The sequence below is a fragment of the Orussus abietinus genome, unplaced genomic scaffold, assembly GCF_000612105.2.
Source record: "Orussus abietinus isolate OABI.00-Male unplaced genomic scaffold, Oabi_2.0 scaffold113, whole genome shotgun sequence".
In the NCBI taxonomy this organism is placed as follows: Eukaryota; Metazoa; Arthropoda; class Insecta; order Hymenoptera; family Orussidae; genus Orussus; species Orussus abietinus.
The window spans coordinates 155,266-179,145 of NW_019394853.1; the positions used below are offsets into that span (position 1 = coordinate 155,266).

The 23,880-nt window shown below is 41.9% G+C and overlaps 1 protein-coding gene across 1 annotated transcript in view; it reads left to right on the plus strand.

Moving 5' to 3' along the window:
* Nucleotides 1-23,880, plus strand: part of LOC105700093 (venom dipeptidyl peptidase 4) — a 236,569-nt gene that overhangs the window by 136,049 nt on the left and 76,640 nt on the right. The window contains exons 4-5 of the mRNA XM_023433347.1: nucleotides 1,188-1,282; nucleotides 4,710-4,784. Coding sequence (XP_023289115.1) covers nucleotides 1,188-1,282; nucleotides 4,710-4,784 — 170 coding nt within the window. The remainder of the gene's footprint in view (nucleotides 1-1,187; nucleotides 1,283-4,709; nucleotides 4,785-23,880) is intronic.

The window sequence follows — 23,880 nt, forward strand, 5'->3', positions numbered from 1 at the left end:
TGATCGACCTCCTAATTAATGGGAGACTTTCAAGACGCAAAAGGAGGCGCGGATTAATCCTGAAACAGGGATCTTATCAGGAGGATGAGATGCGCTGAAATTGACCGAAGTACGAAAAAATTCAATGATTACCTTGACCTCTGATATGCCGTTCTCATGGGTACTGATAAACACGTGGTTCCACTTTTATCGTTCATCATGCTTTCATGTGGGGGTACTGATAAACGCGTGGTTCCACTTTTATCGTTCATCATTCTTTCATGTGAGGAGTACTGATAAACGCGTGGTTCCACTTTTATCGTTCATCATGCTTTCATGTGGGGGTACCACGTGTGTCATTTCATGGCTCGCGTGTGGTTGTTCATGTTTAATCCCATGTTTTACCATATGAAGCCGCGAGGAAAAATTTTGTTTATTTCCACATGCGTTGCTCCATGATCGATCGACCTCCTAATTAATGGGAGACTTTCAAGACGCAAAAGGAGGCGCGGATTAATCCTGAAACGGGGATCTTATCAGGAGGATGAGATGCGCTGAAATTGACCGAAGTACGGGAAAATTTAATGATTACCTTGGCCTCTGATATGCCGTTCTCATGGGTACTGATCAACGCGTGGTTCCACTTTTATCGTTCATCATGCTTTCATGTGGGGTGTACCATGTGTGTCATTTCATGACGCGCGTGTGGTTGTTCATGTTTAATCCCATGTTTTACCATATGAAGCCGCGAGGAAAAGTTTTGTTTATTTCCACATACGTTGCTCCACACATGTTGCTCCACATAACTGACACCACAAACCGATATGAGGGGCTCGATTATCACGATCCCTGATAGGTGATCGATACTTTAGCCAACACCAAACCCAAAATTCGAGGATCAACGCACCTCTCGGGTGGGCGTATGAATTTTTGAGGACTGCCATCGCTTTTGAATTTTGCCGGAAATTTTTTATCGCGATACTCATGCCGTGCGGTTTATTTCCGCTTCACCCCTTGCTTTCGCGTTATCGAGGGTCATTAAAATCCCGAGAGTGTAATGCGACATGTTCGATCAATTTTGTCGCTGGGAAGGAAAGTTTAAAAAAATTTTTCCTAATTCGTATTCATTAATACGTATTGTTGTAACCGCCTAAAATTAATACGTTCATCTACTTTGGACTTGAGAAATTTGTCCCGTTTGCTTACAGATGACGAGATCCTGTACCGCGACGAGAGTGGGAACTTGCTGGTGTTTAACGTCGTTCTAGGATCCAACAGGACTATCTTGGAAATTACGAACAACGTAAGTAACCATGGGGGGTTTATGGAAAAATATGCCTTTATGTATGACCAGACGTAGTGTTAAAAAAAAAAAAATGGAGGCCCTCCGAGGGGGCGCGAGCGGGATAATACCCTTGACGATCTTCCGACTGTCAGGACTCACAAAAGGCACCGCTCGACCCTTCCCGTTGATCCTGGATAATTCCCGGGACCAGGGGAGGTTTATTTCTTGTTCCGTAACAAATCTGCCCGTTCTGTAGGGCAGTTGTATAATCCTAAAGTGCTTTTGCGAGAACTGCTATTTTAACCTTTCAGCTAACCGAGTAACATCAACCCCCGACGTACCGGAAACTACTTCCGGTGAGGAAAGTACGATTGCTCCACTTCAGGGAAATCCGAACCTGGAATGAAATACCTCACGATTCTCCCCTGAAAAATACCAGAAAATTTTTAATCGTTTTCTTTTCTTTCATTCGTTAAGGTACGTAGAGCGACGAGTTTCTGTTTCGGGAAATGTGGGCATAAAAAATATAGATCTCAATTTTTTGTACGTTTGTTAACCTCTTGAAAATCGGTTGATAATCGAAATAACATTTTTATAGGAGGGGTGGTTATTTTTGAGGGGGCGGGACGAGTGCCGAAACGGAGAGGCTCTTCAGGGGGTGAGATTCAGAACGAATTTAAACACAGAGGGTGGTTTCCACAAACCGAATTAGACTCGCTTCGATCGCGAAAACGCGGGAGGGAAATTGGCCTCTTTCACCCCTTAAGCCGGAACCCCCGTCACGTAGATTCCCCATAATGGGCGGGAAACAAGGGCGAATTAAACCCTGAAGAGATGCGAGCCATCTCCTCCGAATTTTGTTGGGGTTCTTGAGGGGTGGCAAGTGAAAAGTGCGCGGGACGAAAATAATGTTGCACCCTGACGATGCGACCCCCTCTTTTCGACATAAAATTCAAGATCCTCTTTTTGAAGCTCTAAAACCTCGACCACTCTTCCAAATGAGATTCAAAAATTCGAAAGAGACCCCGAAGACTCTCCCTCTTGGATATGAAATTCAAGATTCTCATTTTGAAGCTCTAAAGTCTCGACCACTCTTTCAAATGAGATTCAAAAATTCGAAAGAGACCCTGAAGACTTTCCCTCTCCGATATGAAATTCAAAATCTTCTTTTTGAAGCTCTAAAGTCTCGACTACTCTTTCAAATGAGATTCAAAAATTCGAAAGAGACCCTGAAGACTTTCCCTCTCCGATATGAAATTCAAGATCCTCTTTTTGAAGCTCTAAAACCTCGACTACTCTTCCAAATGAGATTCAAAAATTCGAAAGAGACCCTGAAGACTCTCCCTCTTCGACATGAAATTCAAGATCCTCTTTTTGAAGCTCTAAAACCTCGACCACTCTTCCAAATGAGATTCAAAAATTCGAAAGAGACTTCGACAAGAAATTCAAGATCCTCTTTTTGAACCTCTAAAACCTCGACCACTCTTCCAAATGAGATTCAAAAATTCGAAAGAGACCCCGAAGAGCGCTGGAAGTCCAGACATCCAGATTCCCATTTATCTCGGAAGCATTTATCGTCCCAACTGGCGAGTTCCGCCGTCTTCGATGGTGTTCTCGCTTTTTGGTAAGACGGCCGTTGGGGGAAGTGGCGAAAGTGGCGAAAGTAGCGAACTTGCCGGGACGAGGATAAAGTTGGCTCGGAATCGGCCCCCTTCGGGACCGGCGGGACATTTATGGGACAACTTGGGATGTTGAAACAATAATCGTAGTTAGTCGGGGACTGCGTCGCCGCATGCTCGAAACAGTTTAGCCAACTTTATCCGGGATGATCGCGCGAGCTCCGGTAACGACCCGTAACGATCCGTAACAACCGTTTCGTTGTTTCCAACTGGGCTAGCTGGTCGACGTCGATTTCCCGACGTGACGCTCTGACGTCCCGAGTCGACGCTTACACTCTCAAAATAATTCCATATAGCCGATTTTTCATTTTTTTCCTCACTCCACCCTGAGGAAAGAAAAATGGCACATACATTGTCGCCTGAATCATGCATAATTGCGAGGACCAATTATTTTTCTCAGAAGAGCAATTTAAATCCATTTTTTTTACGTAGTCTGACATTTCAGTGGAGGTATGGAAACGAGATAATGACACATTGTTATCTGCCCAGATACCTTGGAATACCCACTGTTATAATTGTGCCCATAATTATGAAAGTGGTCTAAGTCAAAATTAAAAAAAAAAATGAGTTTATCAGTTATTTCACGCCATATTATTTCAAACGAAATTAATTCAATGTAATTTCGAAACAAAAAATATATGACAGACCACTTTCATAATTATGGGCACAGTGCCCATAATTATGAAAGTGGTCTAAGTGAAAATTAAAAAGAAAATGAGTTTATCAGTTATTTCACGCCATATTATTTCAAACGAAATTAATTCAATGTAATTTCGAAACAAATAATATAATTATGGGCACAGTGCCCATAATTATGAAAGTGGTCTAAGTCAAAATTAAAAAAAAAATGAGTTTATCAGTTATTTCACGCCATATTATTTCAAACGAAATTAATTCAATGTAATTTCGAAACGAAAAATATATGACTTAGACCACTTTCATAATTATGGGCATTATCTTTCTTCCGTTTTATTTATCAAAGTTTCTGCATATATCGGGTTTAATATCGATACTGGCGATCTGGTACATTTTTCTTTCTTCTCCTTGGGAAAATATTGATCGGCTTCATATGTTCAATATTTCTATTAATTTGATGTCGTGTCAAGAAATGTGGGAAAAATGTGCAAAACATGAGTCATTGCGTTAAATTAATTGAACCTTGAAAAACTGACGGGGTGTTTATTAGTTACTTTTTCGAGTCGGATGGCATGGTTTGGATATTAGAAATAGGGAAAATATCGTGACGTCGGGGTACCTCGGAAAAGCGCCGATGCATCACCAGCGTAAAATTGGGAAGTATAGAGGGGTCCTCAATTTTGGAAAAAGCAGCAGCGGTCGGCTGGAGTAATTGATGAATAGACAGCTCGGGGCGGGATATCGAGGACGTCGGTGTCCGAATTCGAAAAAAAAAAAATATATATACATAAAAAAAATAGGATTCCCTTCCCCGAGGGGTCTAATATTTGCTCGGCCGTTGGCTCTCCGAGTTCATCGCCGGCCTGCAAATTATGTCCGGGACATTTAATTTACGCGTTCGCGGATTTCCCGGCGCGATAATATTTCCCTCCGGATGTCGGGAGGGAAAATCCTAAGCCCGTGGGAAAAAGAAGGGCACGGGGGGACTCGGGAAGTGCATTCAATTTTTCAAGCTCTTTGCCCTGACGAAATCCTTGGAGGGGGGGGCACTTCGTGAAGTGTGCCCCGCGCAAATCCGCCGGGCGTGCATCGTTAAGTAATTTCCCCTTTCTTTTCTCCTCTGCTTTCAGGCCCTCGCCTCGAGCTTCGAGCACCAGCTATCCCCCGACCGGAAGTACTTGCTGCTTGCCTCGAACTATCAGAAGGTAAGTACTATTTACACTTCGGACATTGTGCTGCCGGGCTCCTTCCAACTTCGCCTCCATTGTTGGGTCCGAGGGTCCTGGAGGACTCGCCGTTTTCACCTGGACATTGGACACGAGGGTCGGACGGTCACCTGGTGACCGGGTTTATCCAGGACTTTGCGTAATTGCTGCAAGGATCTCTTGAAATGGGAACGTTTTCAGGACGTGCGGGACTTTAAATGTTTAATCCTTTTTTGGATGGGATCGATGGATTAAATTTGTCCTAAGAATTAATGTTGCAAGGACCACGAGGGTAGGACGGTTACCTGGTGACCGGGTTTATCCAGGACTTTGCGTAATTGCTGTAAGGACCTCTTGAACTGGGAACGTTTTCAGGACGTGCGGGACTTTGAACGTTTAATCCTTTTTTGGATGGGATCGATGGATTAAATTTGTCTTAAGAATTAATGTTGCAAGGACCTCTTCAGCTGAGAGTGTTTTCAGGAAGTGCAGGACCTTGATCGTTTAATCCTTTTTTTGGATAACGTTAGTGTTAGGTCACCTGGTCAGTTGTTTGTACCGAGAACTTTGTACAACTATTGCAAGGACCTCCTATACAATACTTCCTCCACTTCCAGAATGATTTGCGACTAGCTGCAAAAATCATGAATCTTTATTAAGGTGAAGTGAAACCCCTTTCAAATCAGTCGATTCGAATACAACACTTTTTTTTAAGGGCAGTAGACCAAACTGTCCGAAATTTTGACACATCACTCCTGATCATCTAAGAATTGTCCTGACACATTCAAAATTTGGATTTTTCAAAAAAGTTTTTCAACTCAGCCCAGACCAGAACCAAAATGGTGTCGAGCTCTCATATTTCGATCAATATAAAATTATCGAAGGCTCTGATATGAGAATCGAAAGGGTCAGGACAATTTTACGACAATTTAGAACACTCTGGTAGTCGATAAACTCGCATTTGAACGGGATGAAGGCAAAAAAAGTGTTGTATGCGCTTCTATGCTAAAACGATGGTAATACGAGGTCTTGGAGTGAAAATTTAATTGACCTGGAAATCACAGATGGCGCAGGGGGTCCCTCTGCAGTCAATTAGGGCCCCAGAAAGCACGAATCCAGAGGATTTCTGGAGTTTTACTTCGATTTCTTTATAATTATTGTACGACAACGACAGATGGAGTATGCCATTCGGAACAATACCCAATATAATTCGACCCAGCTGTCAATATAAAAACCAACGTCGGCAACGTATGCATTTAGAAAAATCTTCTTTACCGACGTCGATCAAGTTCCTCGACGTGTTTCACTTCACCTTAAGTCCTAAAAAGTCTCAATTTAATTGCACATTCATACAATTCTATTTACTGCACTCTCCCTGGAGATTCTGCAACAAGTCCGAAAGTAGCCCGATTCGGCGCATTTCCGGCCACGATCTGGCGTTATCGAGCTGCATTTGCGTATGAACGAGGAATTCGGAATACTTAGAGCCGGCGCACAATGCACCCTGATTGCATCGACGTAATGCCCCGGTGATTGTCGTGGGTAAGTCAGGAGTGGGAATTTACAGGTGGCCGCTCAAAATGCCTTATATCCATATTCCCTTTTATCATTGCCGAATTAATCGAACACGGCGATTGGAATTATGCATTTGGAAGAATTAAACTAAAATTTAAGAAATTTTCGGTTTATCCAGGTCGAGATGCAACGGCGATTGGAATTATGCATTTGGAAGAATTAAACTAAAATTTAAGAAATTTTCGGTTTATCCAGGTGTAATGCCAATTCGAACGTGGGCGTTGCGAGATGCAACGGCGATTGGAATTATGTATTTGGAAGAATTAAACTAAAATTTAAATAATTTTCGGTTTATCCAGGTGTAATGCCAATTCGAACGTGGGCGTTGCGAGATGCAACGGCGATTGGAATTATGCATTTGGAAGAATTAAACTAAAATTTAAGAAATTTGCGGTTTATCCAGGTGTAATGCCAATTCGAGCGTGGGCGTTGCGAGATGCAACGGCGATTGGAATTATGCATTTGGAAGAATTAAACTAAAATTTAAGAAATTTGCGGTTTATCCGGGTGTAATGCCAATTCGAGCGTGGGCGGTGCGAGATGCAACGGATGCACCTGCGTGCACCTGTGCGCCCCAGTCGGAGGATCCAATTGCATACATTATCGTATCTCTCGTTCCCTGCGTTTCTCCCGTGTTTACGCACGCGATCCGACACATTGCACGGGAAATCCTGAGTTATGTTTGACCCGCCGACGGATTTCGAGAAGAGATCCCTAAAAGTGAGAAGACCTCTTCCGAGCCTTTTTCTATCATTGCTTATATATGTTACGGTGAATGACCGAAATTGGAGAATGTCGACTTTCACCGGTGAATGTCAACAGATACCGGTATAAGTCAGAAATAAGGGTGTTTGGCAAATATTTCGGACATACACGAAGCGAGTGTGTGAATGTTGACATTCACCGGTGAAAGTCGACATTCTCCAGATTTCGGTCATTCACCGTAACGTATACGTAAACACGGATGCATCTTCCGGACTGCAATCTCCTTGGATCTCAATCAAGCCCTCACTTCCGGTGTTAAGGTGAAGTGAAACACCCTTCAAATCAGTCGATTCGAATACAACACTTTTTTTTAAGGGTATTAGACCAAACTGTCCGAAACTTTGACACGTCACTCCTGATCATCTAAGAATTGTCCTGACACATTGAAAATTTGGATTTTTCAACAAAATTTTTAACTCATTCCAGACCAGAACCAAAATGACGTCGAGCTCTCATATCTCGATCAGTATACAATTATCGAAGGCTCTGATATGAGAATCGAAAGGGTCAGGACAATTTTACGACAATTTAGAACACTCTGGTAATCGATAAACTCGCATTTGAACGGGATAAGGGCAAAAAAAGTGTTGTATACGCTTCTATGCTAAAACGATGGCAATACGAGGTCTCGGAGTGAAAATTTAATTGACCTGGAAATCACAGATGGCGCAGGGGGTCCCTCCGCAGTCAATTAGGGCCCCAGAAAGTATGAATCCAGAGGATTTCTGGAGTTTTACTTCGATTTCTTGATAATTATCGTACGAAAACGACAGGTGGAGTATGCCATTTGGTACAATACACAATATAATTCGACCCAGCTATCAATATAAAAACCAACGTCGGCAACGTAGGCATTTAGAAAAATCTTCTTTATCGACGTTGATCAAGTTAATCGACGTGTTTCACTTCACCTTAACCAGGGTAATCCGCTTTGGGGATGAGCAGGGGTGGATAACTCGAGAAAATCCCGCGATTTCGGTGGACGTCGATTCGTAGGACCTTCTGCACCCTGTCGGCTCATCGGCTCATCCCTTCCGTTTCTCCATTTTTTTCCTCGGATCTTTTTTATTCCCGGAAAAAAATCCTGTAAAAAATACCTCCCCAGGACACCAACGCTTAATCCTGCGGAATCGAGCCGGTTAATCGGCCGTGTCAGGGAGTAAATCGCTGGTTAATTTCCATCGGGATTAGGCCGTACGCGTGTCATGCTAGTCACGTGCCCTGTTACGTTTAACGGGCGTCATCAATCGTTACGAACGTTTTACTGCTCGATCGATCGATCGTTACGACGGCCGCGTCGTGCTAAACCTCGATTACCCACGGTTATCGGACTTATCGGTAACACCCACCTCTAAGTGACTCGCGGTAGCATCGATTACATCGATTACATCGATTGCACCGATTGCACGCAGTCATCGAGGATCAGCCGAAGATGCTCTCGCCTCTCCGAAACCTCAAAACGTCTTCCTAAAGATTTAACATTTATTTTCAAGAAATCAAACCGGGTAATCCTTGATTCGGATGGGAAAGGGAAAAATGTTTATTTCATATTTTCACCTGGTATGAAATTAATTTCTGTTACGTTCAATGATAATTCTTCCGTTTTGTTATATAATTGTATATATAATTAGTAATATATAATTGTTATGTTTTCGGGGTTAATATCGGGAGTTTGGGGCAATTGGTATTGTAATATCCTTTTTCATGTTTCTAGAGGACTGAAATTGTTATCTTTAAGGTGATGTCAAATGGACAGATGAGGAGTCTCGCCTTATGATACTTTTCTTCGATTATAAACATCGATCGATGAGAGACATGATTGATGGTCTCGTAAACATCGCCTTAATATTATAGAATTAGATATTGAAAAATCATCCCTTGTTTTGAAGGCACTAGATTTTACAGAGGGAATCATTAAGGGGGTGGGAAAGTGGCATCCGAGGAGTTAATTATTCACGAAACTTTTCTACGAACTGGGTGTACCAAATCATTTCAAAATTTACTACGTGAATATGGAAGCTATAAGGAAGGTCCCGACACCCATAATTTGAAATGCCTATCAAGAAATTTTTAAGCAATAAAAAAAATTTCATGAGTGTCAGGACCTTCCTTACAGCCTCCATATTAACCCTCTATGGGCCGAATTTTTGTTTTAAATAAAAAAAAATTGGGGGAACGAAAAATCAGCAATTAGGAACCTATATATGTGCCCATAATTATGAAAGTGGTCTAAGTCGTATATTTTTTGTTTCGAAATTACATTGAATTAATTTCGTTTGAAATAATATGGCGTGAAATAACTGATAAACTCATTTTTTTTTTAATTTTGACTTAGACCACTTTCATAATTATGGGCACATATATGCAAATGAAAAAAAAATTTTTCATTTAAAATGTGACCTGAAAGTTACACGGGCCCATAGAGGGTTAACGTTGAATATTTTGAAAGGATTCGATACACCAAATTCAGGGAAAAGTTTCATAAACGAGACCTCTACGTGGCCACTTTCACATCGCCTTAATTTTTCAATCGCCTTTTTTTAGTATTAATGTTGTCGATTTTTTTATCCTTTCGGAGTTTTAGAAAGGGGGGAAAAAGAAATCGTCGAGACACCGACGTATTTACCAAGGGGCAGAGCTAATATCCCGGCTCGCCGTGATTTATCACTCGTAATCGCGACCTCCGGGGAAATTCTTTTACCGGCCGAGTTCAATGTGCACTCGGTGAGATAAATCCGTGTCTTCTCTTTCCCCGGGCACGCGAGCGCGGATTTCCCGTCACGTTTGACGGGGGTTTTGCGCGGCCGCCAAACCGCTCGGCCGCGGCATTCGAGCTTAATTGACATTTTCGCAATTATAATTTCAATCCGAGACCGCCCGACGCATACGGCCCGCCGAACATATCCGGCAGCGATCCCGAACAGACTCGAGTCGGAGCTGACGCGTGGTTTTGCAGACTCTCATAACATAACCTAGAAATTTCAACCGAGGGGAAATCCACTGGTATTAATTATTGCGAATATTCCGCTCGGGCATCTCGTTATGAATTCATTTAGAAAGGAAAAATAGTATCTTATTTGAGATATACCGCGGTGCATACCTCATAACATAACCTATAAATTTCAATTAAGCTGAAATCCGTTGCCACCGGGATTAATTATTATTGCGGATATTCCGCTCGAGAACTGCCGGCTGGAGCATCTCGTTATGAATTAATTAAGAAAGTGAAAAAATTAAGGGGCTGGGATGGTAGGATTTTTATTTCTGCATTCAAGAGGTCTCCTGAGTATAATAGAATCCATTGCAAAAAGATATTAGCGAAATAATTGCAAGTACTTTCCATTCCACAACCAATGAAATGCGTACACTTTGAATGCGCACAGATAGGTCAATTTTTGCGGCGTTTCATAATTTCCATTTTTACCCCGAATTATTTACAATTAGTATGAAATGAATGAAAAATATTCACATACACTTTGAATGCGCACAGATGGGCCAATTTTTGCGGCGTTCATAATTTCCATTTTTACCCCGAATTATTTACAATTAGTATGAAATGAATGAAAAATATTCACATACACTTTGAATGCGCACAGATGGACCAATTTTTGCGGCGATTCATAATTTCCATTTTTACCCCGAATTATTTAGTAGAGGTTTATCCATCTTTAGAATGCAAGGAATTAATGGCAACATCAAACAGTCCCGAGTAAAGTAAAATCCATCCTTAAAAATATTCACAAAATGCATACGCTTTGAATGCGCACAGATGGGCCAATTTTTGCGGCGTTCATAACTTCCATTTTTACCCCGAATTATTTACAATTAGTAGAGGTTTATCCATCTTCAGAGTCCAAGGAATTAGAGGAAACGTCAAAGAGTCCTGAGTAAAGTAAAATCCATCCTTAAAAATATTCACAAAATGCGTACACTTTGAATGCGCACAGATGGGCCAATTTTTACGGCGTTCATAACTTCCATTTTTACCCCGAATTATTTACAATTAGTAGAGGTTTATCCATCTTCAGAGTCCAAGGAGTTAGAGGAACCGTCAAAGAGTCCCGAAGTCCTCTGCCAAGTCCTTGGTAGATCCCGAAGGAACTTCCATTCTTCCTGGGAGGGACTCGTCAGCGCTCGCCTTGCGATAAATCCAGCCACCTAATGTAGTCCGCCGCAGACGGCGGCATGTACATATGCACATACGTACATACGTATATGCATCGAGAGGGCATTGACATTTTCATAAATCTCGCGAGAAAAGGAAATACGGCCCGTCGAGGCTCCGTATTTCAATAACGCCCCGAAAGCTCTGGGGACTCGTAAAGATGTCCGAAATGAACCGACGGTTCTGATTCCGGCATTACGCCTCTTGAAGGTGTAACCAGCTCGAGTACCTATTGTACTTGCTCGAAGTACATGCCGGACACCTGCCTTACGTATTATCGAAACCTAGTGGTACATAATGTCTAGTAGCTACACGTGGTTCTGGACCTGGTCGCGACATTGATCGCACTCGGGACATGGGTAGTTAATGTGGCGCGATCTCTGGATTCTGATTAGCCGTTTCAAGTGACATTTGTGGCTCATTATGGCTGGTAAAATACGTTTTGATATGTTGGACACGCAGGTCTATGGCCCAACACTTGTCCTTAACGCGTAACAATGCTACGTGCGAGGATAAATTTGGAGTAATTGCACTTTGGAGTTCAAATTGCGTGATTAGGGCGCCAGAGATATGTGCAGATAGTGTCGGGCACAATTTTTGGATTTCTGGATTGTTAAAAAAATTTTTTTCTGAGGCATTTTCATTTATGAGCTTGCAGATATGTTGCGATGATTTGTGCATGTCGTAATGTAACGCGTAACAATGCTACGTGCGAGGATAAATTTGGAGTAATTGCACATTGGAGTTCAAATTGCGTGATTAGGGCGCCAGAGACATGTGCAGATAGTGTCGGGCACAATTTTTGGATTTATGGATTGTTAAAAAAAATTTTTTCTGAGGCATTTTAATTGATGAGCTTGCAGATATGTTGCGATGATTTGTGCATGTCGTAATGTAACGCGTAACAATGCTACGTGCGAGGATAAATTTGGAGTAATTGCACTTTGGAGATCAAATTGCGTGATTAGGGCGCCAGAGACATGTGCAGATAGTGTCGGGCGCAATTTTTGAATTTCTGGATTGTTAAAAAAAATTTTTTCTGAGGCATTTTAATTGATGAGCTTGCAGATATGTTGCGATGATTTGTGCATGTCGTAATGTTACTGGATTTTCTTCATTCCTTGTAATTGTTTATATACGTGTATTTAAGGCGTAGACCCATTGTATATCCTTGCATGAAACAGTACTATCGAGTAATATCAACTTGTACGTAATGTGACTACAAGTCATAATGTTGATCAAGACGCGTTATGTAGCTATCAGGATCAACAATTTCCAGACTGTCTCGATGTCTAAGTTCACCCCAACTATTAACATATGTATGTCGAAATAGAGGGGGCATGTAAACCTGTAGCCGAGTATTTGCCCCGCGCATGTACCATCGTGTACATCGACTGATACCGTGTACTTGCACGTAATACCTCGAGTTGTAACGTTGATTAGGACGCATGTAGCTATGAAGAAGCCGGAATTTCCAGAAACCGTTTATACGTTTGGATCGATGCTTTCATTCTACTCTCTGTACGTGTAGTGAAGTTGGGAACACGGATCCGTATTCGAGCACTTGCCTCGCGCATGTAACGACGTTACGTACATCATGTAATGCACTTGCACGTACGGGGTCAAGTTGTAACCTTAATCGCGACACGTCGTGTAGGTACTATGAATTACGATTTCCAGGAGTCCTGGTGACGTTTGTAGCTTCAATCAAACATTTACGATTCAATCCTCTTACACCCCACAGCAATGAAATCATGCTGGAATTAATTGAATGAAGATAAATACGGAGGAATGAAAATTCGGGGCGGTTTAAAATTGAAAACGCCACTTCCGCGGGGTATTCAAACTTATTCGGCACTTTTGAAATTATTGTCAGCCCGAAGCGCACCCTGGACACCCCGTGATTAAATTAAAAAAATTAGATGCATCGAGGGGAGGTTTAAGGTGAAGTGAAACACGTCGAGGAACTTGATCGACGTCGATAGAGAAGATATTTCTAAATGCCTACGTTGCCGACGTTGGTTTTTATATTGACAGCTGGGTCGAATTATATTGTGTATTGTACCAAATGGCATATTCCACCTGTCGTTTTCGTACAATAATTATAAAGAAATCGAAGTAAAACTCCAGAAATCCTCTGGATTCGTGCCTTCTGGGGCCCTAATTGACTGTGGAGGGACCCCCTGCGCCATCTGTGATTTCCAGGTCAATTAAATTTTCACTCCGAGACCTCGTATTACCATCGTTTTAGCAAAGAAGCGCATACAACACTTTTTTTGCCTTTATCCCGTTCAAATGCGAGTTTATAGATTACCAGAGTGTTCTAAATTCTCGTAAAATTGTCCTGACCCTTTCGATTCTCATATCAGAGTCTTTGATAATTGTATATTGATCGAAATATGAGAGCTCGACGCCATTTTGGTTCTGGTCTGGAATGAGTTAAAAAATTTTGTTTGAAAAATCCAAATTTTCAATGTGTCAGGACAATTCTTAGATGATCAGGAGTGATGTGTCAAAGTTTCGGACAGTTTGGTCTAATACCCTTAAAAAAAAAGTGTTGTATTCGAATCGACTGATTTGAAGGATGTTTCACTTCACCTTAATAACAGAGCGGCGCATCATTTGGGGTGGTTCATAAATCTCGTCCGATTAGAAATTTCCTCTTTCCCCAAAGTTCTGCCAGCAGTGATGGACGATAATCTCTGGAGAGCAGGAAGGGTTTACGGAATTTTTTTCCGAAATTTGGGACACGCATCATCCCTCCCACTTTTCTATTTTTTTTTTTCCCGACTTTTCAATAGGCACTTCAAGGCCGAGGTACTGAAAAATGGCGCCGATGCATTCGGAGCTCCGTAAACGGGAGGACCTCTGTAAAAAGATTTATAGCCCCGATAGTCCGGGAGGAATAATAACGTTTATTGTAAACAATTGGGCTGCCACCCCCTAAGGTAATTGGGGCTGGGACGGCCCCCTCGTTGTATCCTCATAATGTCATTAATTCTCTGTAAATTGCATCGCCATGATTTATGACGCCAAGCGGTATTGACCCTGCCCCCCTCTTCTCTTTTTACCCCTTTGACTCTTTTCCCTGCAATTACCTTATTACGATGAAATTTTCCAAATTTTCCATGAACTTTTAATACAACGTTGTCTCGACCCCGCACCTCTTCAGGCTAAAATTACAACCCTCTCATTATAACACCTATTATTAAAAATATCATTAATTTTGTGCCCCCTCTTCGCTCGACTCTTCCCCGATGTGATTACCTTATCGCAATAAATTTCTGAATTTTTTTTATCAAGGTACATTAATTCCCATCTCTCAATCCTCCCCTCTTTCGTATGGTAATTGAGGTTGCAATGATACCGCTCATTGCATCGTCTTATCGTTAACTTTTTATAAATCGCCTTAACGTGATTTGCCGGGCGACTTCTTTTTTTTTTTATTTTTTTTTAGTCGCTTAAATTCTCCTCCTTCCTCCCACTTCCCTCTTGTAATTATTACCTTGTCTCGTCGGAATCTCCGCATTTTTCCAAGTAACTTTGAAAATTCGCATCTCGCGACCCTCCTCCCTTAAATGTCCTGCAGGATGGACGGGCCCCCTTTGTACGCGTTAAATAGCCGGCGAAAATTGCGAGACGTCGTTAAGCCGGCATTTAACGAGATTGTACCTTTAATTGCACGACGGGCTAGGGGACTTTGAACAACATTAAACGGTGGGCGGATGCTGGAGCTTTGACAAGACGGTGGAGATTACAGCCCTGTCAATGTCTCCCGGGGGATTTAACATTTCCTGCGAAAACGCTCCCGGATATTAGCCGGGACGGATTTCCGGATATTGCCAACTTTCCGATTTCTTACACCGAGATACGATATCATCCACGTAATCACAATATTGATAAAACATTTCTCCAAAATGGGCGCGCCGAGTCATTGAAAACTTCGCCACGTGATTACGGGGGCTCTATGAAATTTCAATTTAAATCGAAAATTGTTATTTATCTCGGAGTAAAACCAAGAATGCATATACTTTTTTCTTCAAAATTTCATTTCATGAGCATTCTTCCTTATGGCCTTCATTATCACATGCTGGAGTCTCAAATGATTCGGTGCACCTAGCTTGGGGAAAAGTTTTATGAATTTTTAAGTTATATATGCATAGGTAGGGTATGACCCTTTTATATCAATTTAAGAGTTATGAAATCTGGTTTATTTGAAATAAGGGGATTAATATTTCGATTTGTAGGACGTGGGTGGCCGAATGATACGATATTTCGGTCCTTGACCGGGGAAAAGTTTTATGAATTTTTAAGTTATATATGTGCCCATAATTATGAAAGTGGTCTAAGGCAAAATTTAAAAAAAAATGAGTTTATCAGTTATTTCACGCCATATTATTTCAAACGAAATTAATTCAATGTCATTTCGAAACAAAAAATATATGACTTAGACCACTTTCATAATTATGGGCACATATATATACGTATGGTATGACCCTTTTATATCAATTTAAGAGTTATGAAATCTCTTTTGTTATGTGAAATAAGGGGATTAGTATTTCGATTTGTAGGACGTGGGTAGTCAAATGATACGATATTTCGGTCCTTGACCGAATCCAAGTCCGGTCCAAACATATCCCGGTCCTCCTCGGAGGCATTCAACCCCGGTGTCCCGGATATCGACAGTTCCGGACTGGTCGTCATTACGTCCCACTCGGGCCGGGACGGGTCCGCGGTTTTGACATAATTCTCCCCCCCCTGGGGTGCTCCAAATATTAAATGCCCATTCCGTGGTCGCGCTCTCCCATAGCAGGCCACGAGCCGCCTTTCGGACAGCTCTTGTCCCATTAATTCCCTCAAATATTGCCTCCCATTTGTCACATACGTCGAACGCCCCTGAAAAATACCTCCGAAGGGATGAATAAAAATTTTCAAAAAAGGACCCTCCCCCCTAGGATCCAAATTAAGCATTAATTAATGCTCTCCGGAGGACTTCGAATGAGCAAGCACGAGACTTAACGATGACATGGAGGTACCCGTAAAAAGGATTTCAGCCATAACCTCTTTTACACGAAAATATAAAATAAAATATTATAAAAAATTATGGATATATTTTCGAAAAGAAAACATGCGTAGGCACACTTTATACAAGAATCCCAGTTTATCACAGCCGCACCCCAAAGTGCAGTAAAGAAACCCCATCATTTTTATGAGGATAAAAAAAGAAGTATATTCCTAGATCATATCAGAGAAAATGATAGAAGGGGAGATAGTTTCACAATGAAGTCCGGAAGACGAGGTTGGAATTTTTCATGGATTGGGGGACGTCGGGGAATTTTGGAGCCGATCCAAAGAGGAGAGCTCGAAGTCTCGTCAGCATTGGCGCGGCTTCGTTTCTGAAATCTCTAGGGCACTTCGCGTCTTCTTTTTGAAACCCTCCAGACAGGCGACATCATACGTGCCCGGACTCATCCTGGAGCTCATGATCGTATTTTAGACGTCCTTACGTGCCGACATCGTACCTATGAGATGACAGAGATCTAGAACCGCCGATAATCAGTCCAGTCGACGTAAGCGCATTTCCGGCACTGCATGCTGCACCTGCACTATCGCGGTGCATAATGTAAATATGAAGGGGGATGGATTCCCCTTCGACCTTACCCTATCAGTCTTACCGTTAGCTTGACCATCGTCTTCTTTCTACAAGATGACGACTCCACCTCATTTCCTTTTTATTCCTGAATGTTTATTTCCTCGCACCACCTCAAAAAAATTGTCATAATTCCGAAGAAATGTTGCATCCAATTTATACGATAAGTAATTATTCTAGGAATTAAGGGAATATTTCTTTGTATGAATATAAGGTTCAGCTTGATTTTCGGTAATTAGGGGGAATTTCCTCGGTAATTAACTCCGGGCTTGAGAATTCCTTCCTCCTGGTAAGGACCCCCCGCGACCTGACTGACGACGACAAGGGATGTTTTTTTTTTTCTCCGACGACCGGGGAAGAAAAGACGGCAGGAATTTTATCAAGGATAAGGTACTCGATATTCCCTATTTTTTATCCCGATCTCACGGCTGCCATGTTTTGAGATCCCGTTTGGCGGATTTTCTCTCCCGAGATTCCGGTGGGGTTAGATTTAATAAGAGGGAATAAATACGGAATATCGCATCCCTTAAACTCGGCCCTGTCATGGAAGTGGAGGGCTTCGCATCTGCAAGTGGCACTTCCATCTTGGCTGTTTTCTTGCTGCAAGTCGCAACTGCACCTGCAGAAATTGGAACCCGGCGTTAAACTCGACCCGATGAGAAAACGCTTGTTTTAATCCGGTTTTAACGCCAGAGTTAAAACAATTTAATGACTTCCCTCTCAGTGCAAACTAGATCAATCGAAAGAGAGACATTACTTGTAACGAGATTTTCTGGATAATTTTTTGCCTGCATAGGGCGCCTTAAAACAAAATTGCCATGTAAAGGAATTACAATTATCAGGCGGGAATATAAAACCACGGTAATTGTGATAAAAATAAAAAATATGATTTATTACTTGCAAGTAATGTCTCCTTTTCAGCGATCTCGATTCCTTTTTGGAATTCCGGGAAATCAGGAATTAATTGGGAACTGCTCGATAGTCCTTATCATGGGACTGCGTTGGTCGAGCTTACAATTATCAGGCGGAAATATAAAACCACGGTAATTGTGATAAAAATAAAAAATATGATTTATAAGTTGCAAGTAATGTCCCCTTTTCAGCGATCCCGATTCCTTTCTGGAATTCCGGGAAATCAGGAATTAATTGGGAACTGCTCGATAGTCCTTATCATGGGACTGCGTTGGTCGAGCTTACAATTAGCAGGCGGAAATATAAAACCACGGCAATTGTGATAAAAATGTAAAATATGATTTATATCTTGCAAGTAATGTCCCCTTTTCAGCGATCCCGATTCCTTTTTGGAATTCCGGGAAATCAGGAATTAATTGGGAACTGCTGGATAGTCCTTATCATGGGACTGCGTTGGTCGAGCTTACAATTATCAGGCGGAAATATAAAACCACGGCAATTGTGATAAAAATAAAAAATATGATTTATTACTTGCAAGTAATGTCCCCTTTTCAGCGATCCCGATTCCTTTTTGGAATTCCGGGAAATCAGGAATTAATTGGGAACTGCTGGATAGTCCTTATCATGGGACTGCGTTGGTCGAGCTTTATGGTGAACAGAGGGCAATTAATCGGTGATACCTTTCCGAAAATGCAGATTAAGCATGTCAATGGGACACTTGTAAATCCGTATTACCGGGGACGAAGAGAAATTATTCGCCGGGAATTCGGGATTCGATATGAGCCCGCGCTATTTTCGCACCCTTTGAGGGATCGTTTGTTAACGAGGGAGGAACAGGCGCGGTAATTACCGGGAACGTTTCCCGATATATCGCGAAATCGATCGGGATGAAAGCTCTCGTCCCTAATCGCGGGATACCAGCCGGACGCCTCCCCTCACGTCCCTCGGGATATGGTCCATTACGTCTCGGGAGAGACGGGAACCATTACGGTGGAGGGTCCCGAGGGACTCCTTCGGATCGCTGTCGGTTTATCGAGAGATTTTTCACGCGATACGAATTCATCTCCCCTCGTTCATCCGGGAACCGAGGAATGTCGCAATTTTTATCCAGAAGTTCCGCAAGTCCCACGGGATATGATTTTTTTTTTAATGATTTTTTTAGCTCGAAGAATAATTATTTTACACGAGTAAAGGGGAATAAATCCGAGGTGACGGTTCTTCGATTTTGTGACGATTTATTTCAGTTTATTACGAGTCTTATTATTATTCTTTCGATTAAAGAGACATTTTTTTGGCTCGATGATATTCTTTTCCCAGTGTACATTCTTTGTGGTATTTTCTTTACCCCGGGAGAAAAAGGTATAAATTACTGAATATAAATAAACTACATCTCCCGCGAATACTGCGTACCTCCCTTTTCCTCTGCTTATCCGTACTCTTCCAACTTTTTATCGACAACGGAACTTTCGGCCAATGCCTAGACTAATTAAACTCCCGCCATTTGTCTTCCAGGCCGACGCCATTGCTGGGATGTACAATCGAACCTAAAAAGTAAAATCAAGAGCAAAACTCCGAATCAACTTTATCCCTGCGTCCCAAGCCCATAAATTCCCCAAAAATCCACAGATTTTAGCATGCGAATTTAAAGAGTCCTTTTTAGACATTTCATAATCGGGCATCGAAGTCTAAAAAAAAATGCTTGATTACAAAATCGGGAACAAAAATTCCCCAAAAATCGTCAGATTTTAGCCTACGAATTTAAAGAGCCCATTTTGGACATTTCCTTCTCGGGCATCGAATTCTAAAAAAAAATGCTTGATTACAAAATCAGGAACAAAAATTCCCCAAAAATCGCCAGATTTTCGCCTGCGAATTTAAAGAGCACTTTTTGGACATTTCCACCTCGGGCATCGAATTCTAACAAAAAACGCTCGATTACAAAATCAGAAACAAAAATTCCCCAAAAATCGCCAGATTTTCGCCTACAGATTTAAAGAGCCCATTTTGGACATTTCCTTCTCGGGTATCGAATTCTAAAAAAAAACTCGATTACAAAATCGGGAACAAAAATTTCCCAAAAATCGCCACATTTTCGCCTGCGAATTTAAAGACCCCTTTTTAGACATTTCATATTCGAGCATCGAATTCTAAAAAAAAATGCTCGACTACAAAATCGGGAACAAAAATTCCCCAAAAATCGTCAGATTTTAGCCTACGAATTTAAAGAGCCCATTTTGGACATTTCCTTCTCGGGCATCGAATTCTAACAAAAAACGCTCGATTACAAAATCAGAAACAAAAATTCCCCAAAAATCGCCAGATTTTAGCCTACAGATTTAAAGAGCCCATTTTGGACATTTCCTTCTCGAGCATGGAATTCCAAAAAACAACACTCGATTACAAAATCAGAAACAAAAATTCCCCAAAAATCGCCCGATTTTCGCCTACAGATTTAAAGAGCCCTCTTTAGACATTTCCTATTCGAGCATCGAAGTCTCTAAAGAGCGGAGTGCAATAATGCAGATATTTCTTGCGAGCGATACAAATGTCGCAAATTGAATTCCGACCGTTTTTCGTATTAATCTCGATCGAGAATCGATTTTCCATGGGGTCGACGTCCTGGCCAGCTTCATGTGGCGTCGATTACGAATTTCCTGGCCGCTCCCTGTAGATTACAGCCGAAGTTCGGCGACCAGCCCTAATAATAAGCCGAGTTAACGGGGCATATACGTGGAGCCATGGGGGAGTGGGAGGGGATGGAGGATAGTAGATGGGAGGGAAAACTGATTATGGTAATGGACTGCCTCAAGTCAAATAGAATACCTTGCCCTTCTGGCGGATACGCAAGACACCTAGGGGAACGCCGTGGAAGTCCCATGGGGACGCCATGGGGAATGCGAGGACGTCGCCGAGACGTACTCTCGGTGCTCGATCAAATATCACTCATAACCTGCCAATCAAGAGAAGATAAACCTCCCATGGTGGTATCTTCTGACGATCCGGGTTTAATTACACCCATAATGAATGTGGATATGTAAATTCAATGCGCGGGATCGTTGGGGCAATTTTTTTCGGGAGGGTTTTTTGCACTCTAATAAATTGCCATAACGACGCATCCAATTTATTCCAGGTTAATTGAGGTAAATGTTAATGTATATAAAGCTGGAATTGCCACTTTAGCACAATTCAATAAAATTGGTTGCAAAATTTATTGCTATTTTATTGCACAAGAAAAAAAATTTCTTGCTCCTATACTTTTCCGAAAAATGGTGGCGATGTCAGTTTTATATAAAGCTGGCACTGCCAGAATAAAAAACAATTATGAAGTAAATGTTCATCGACGAATTATATGCAAGAATTTATTGCTAATTAATTGCTAGCAGAAAAACCAAATTTCAATTTTTTTCCTCACCCCTAAAGGGGTGAATCGCCAACCCTAGTGCCGATCGCAGGACAGAAAGATGAAAAACATGGGAGAATCGAACTATTTCTTCACGTGGAAATTAATTGCTCCGAGAAGAAGCAATATCTTTGTAAAAATACAATTTTCAACCCTACATTAATTAGCGATTAATTCCCACGTAAACAAATAGTTCGATTCTTCCATGTTTTTCATGTTTATGTCCTGCGATCATCACTAGGGGTGGCCATTCACCCCTTTAGGGGTGAGGAAAAAAATATAAATTTGGTTTTTCCGCGAGCAATTAATTAGCAATAAATTCTGGTATATAATTCATCGATGAACATTTACTTAATAATTGTTTTTTATTGTGGCAGCTGACATCGCCATCACTTTTCGGAAAAGTATAAGAGCAACCAATTTTATTGAATTGTGCTAAAGTGGCAATTCCAGCTTTATATACATTAAATGTTAGGGTGGGGGATAAGTTCGTAGCGTTTTTATCAGAGACTTTTATTATAAAAACGGTGCGAACTTATCCCCCACCTTCTTATGCTTCTTTAGGAATTAACATAACATTTGGCAGGTTCGATGGGGACTTTTTCTTACCCTGGGAGAAATGGCTGCCTCAAGATCCCAAAACGGGCGTCCCTTGATTTGTCAAAACCGACGGTGGGGAATTTCGGAGTGTATGTACCTAGGACAAACACCGGCCTCGCCACATATTGCGTGATCGGTGCGTATACGCGAAGGGGGAAGAGCCCCGGGCACCACGTGCTGACCAAAGGCACTCCCGGCGGTGGCGAATGGCGCCGTTCCCTGATTTACAATATTAGCAGGGCCCTGCAGCGCACCTGAATTTCCAATGGCCGCCGATAGTGCGAATCTGCCGAGATTATAAATGCATCCGACGAGCGGGGCCCAGGATAATCCAAGCAAGAGGCGGAACGCGATCCGTTTCAATGGCCTCACGCGGTGTTTACTTCCCCGGGATGCGAGCAACTTGTTCTCGATTGAAGATCGATCCGGATCCTGCTAATTAATTGGACGAGGCTCGGGAACGTTAAGGTGAAGTGAAGCACCCTTCACATCGGTCTATTCGAACGCAACACATTTTTTTAACGGCATTAGACCAAACTGTCCGACACTTTGACACATCTAACAAGGGAGGTACCTGAGGTGTCCCCCTCCGATTTTCTTCATTTTTAAATATGTTACAGAGGACTAAAATCTAAGGGACCCGTGTTTTTTTTTATCGGCGGATAAACACTTTTAGGGGGTGAAATCAGGCTTCAAAGTTGGCCGTGCAAGGGGGTGAGTTGGCTGTTTCATATAGAGGCACTCGACCGATTTTCATGAAACAACCGCCAAAATGTAGGGAATGAAGAATTATGAAACATGCATTTGGAATTTTTCGAAAAAATTCATTTTTAAGGGGTGAGCCACCCNCCCCCTTGTTGCGATTCTTTTCTGCATCCTCTTCTACGTAAAAAAGAAAAATTAAATTACAGCAAATAGACATTAATTACACGGCAACCAATACTTTTCCCCTATCACAGAACATACGTAATGAATGAGTGTTCTCGAAATGATCTATTATATTTTATGCCAGCCTCGATGGATATAAAAAAATAAATAAAATTTAGTGCAAACGGCATTTCGATGAAATCCTTAAAATCGAACATTTATCCTGTCATCCGAAGATTAAAAACGCGCACCGGATAAAGCGGAAAGAGTCGATACTTTATCGTCTTCTTCGTTTTTCCCCCTTTTTCCTGTTCGTGGATCCTGACCTACCCCAAGACTCCCTCGAGGGAGTCTTGGGGTAGGTCAGGACCTCCGACGTCGTCTTTCCTTTGGCCAGGAGCCAGAAAACGAGGTCTCGGTGTCGGTCGAATTTCCTTACATCGAATCCTGATACTCTCTGAAAATCGAAATGCAGGACTCGGATATGAATGGCAAACAAGGAGTCCTCCAGAATTCCGAGATGAACGCTCTCGCGATCCGTCTTATGCACTTTGCACGTACAAACATTTTGGCCAAATTAAGTACACGATGCACCGGTTGCATCCCCTACTTGCATCGTTAGGAAAACGCCTCAACGAAGACGCGGTGCATAACAATAACGCGGAAACGTGACCCGAAATTCCCCGGAAATACGGAATTCCATCCTTGTCCGATTTTCGAGACGAATCAATGCGAAAAGAAACATCTCTCGATAATCGATCGATCTCCTTTCTTAAATATATAAAATTGAATTTCGCGAAAGCCAAATTTCCATTTCATTCCTATTTCTCAGGACTTTTATTTCTCACAGTGACGGCTCAATACCTCTTAATGACAAATAAACATATACAATTAAATTTCCATTTCGAGACTTTTATATCTCACGCGAAATATGAGAGCGCAGCGCCATTTTGGTTCTGGCCTGGTCTAAGTTAAATATCTTTTTTTTTTCCAAAATCCAAATTGCGAAAGTGTCAGGATAATTCCTAGGTGCTCACAAGTCATGTGTCGAGACTTGCGACGGTTCGATCCAATGCCCTTAAGGTGAAGTGAAACACGTCGAGGAACTTGATCAACGTCGATAGAGAAGATTTTTCTAAATGCCTACGTTGCCGACGTTGGT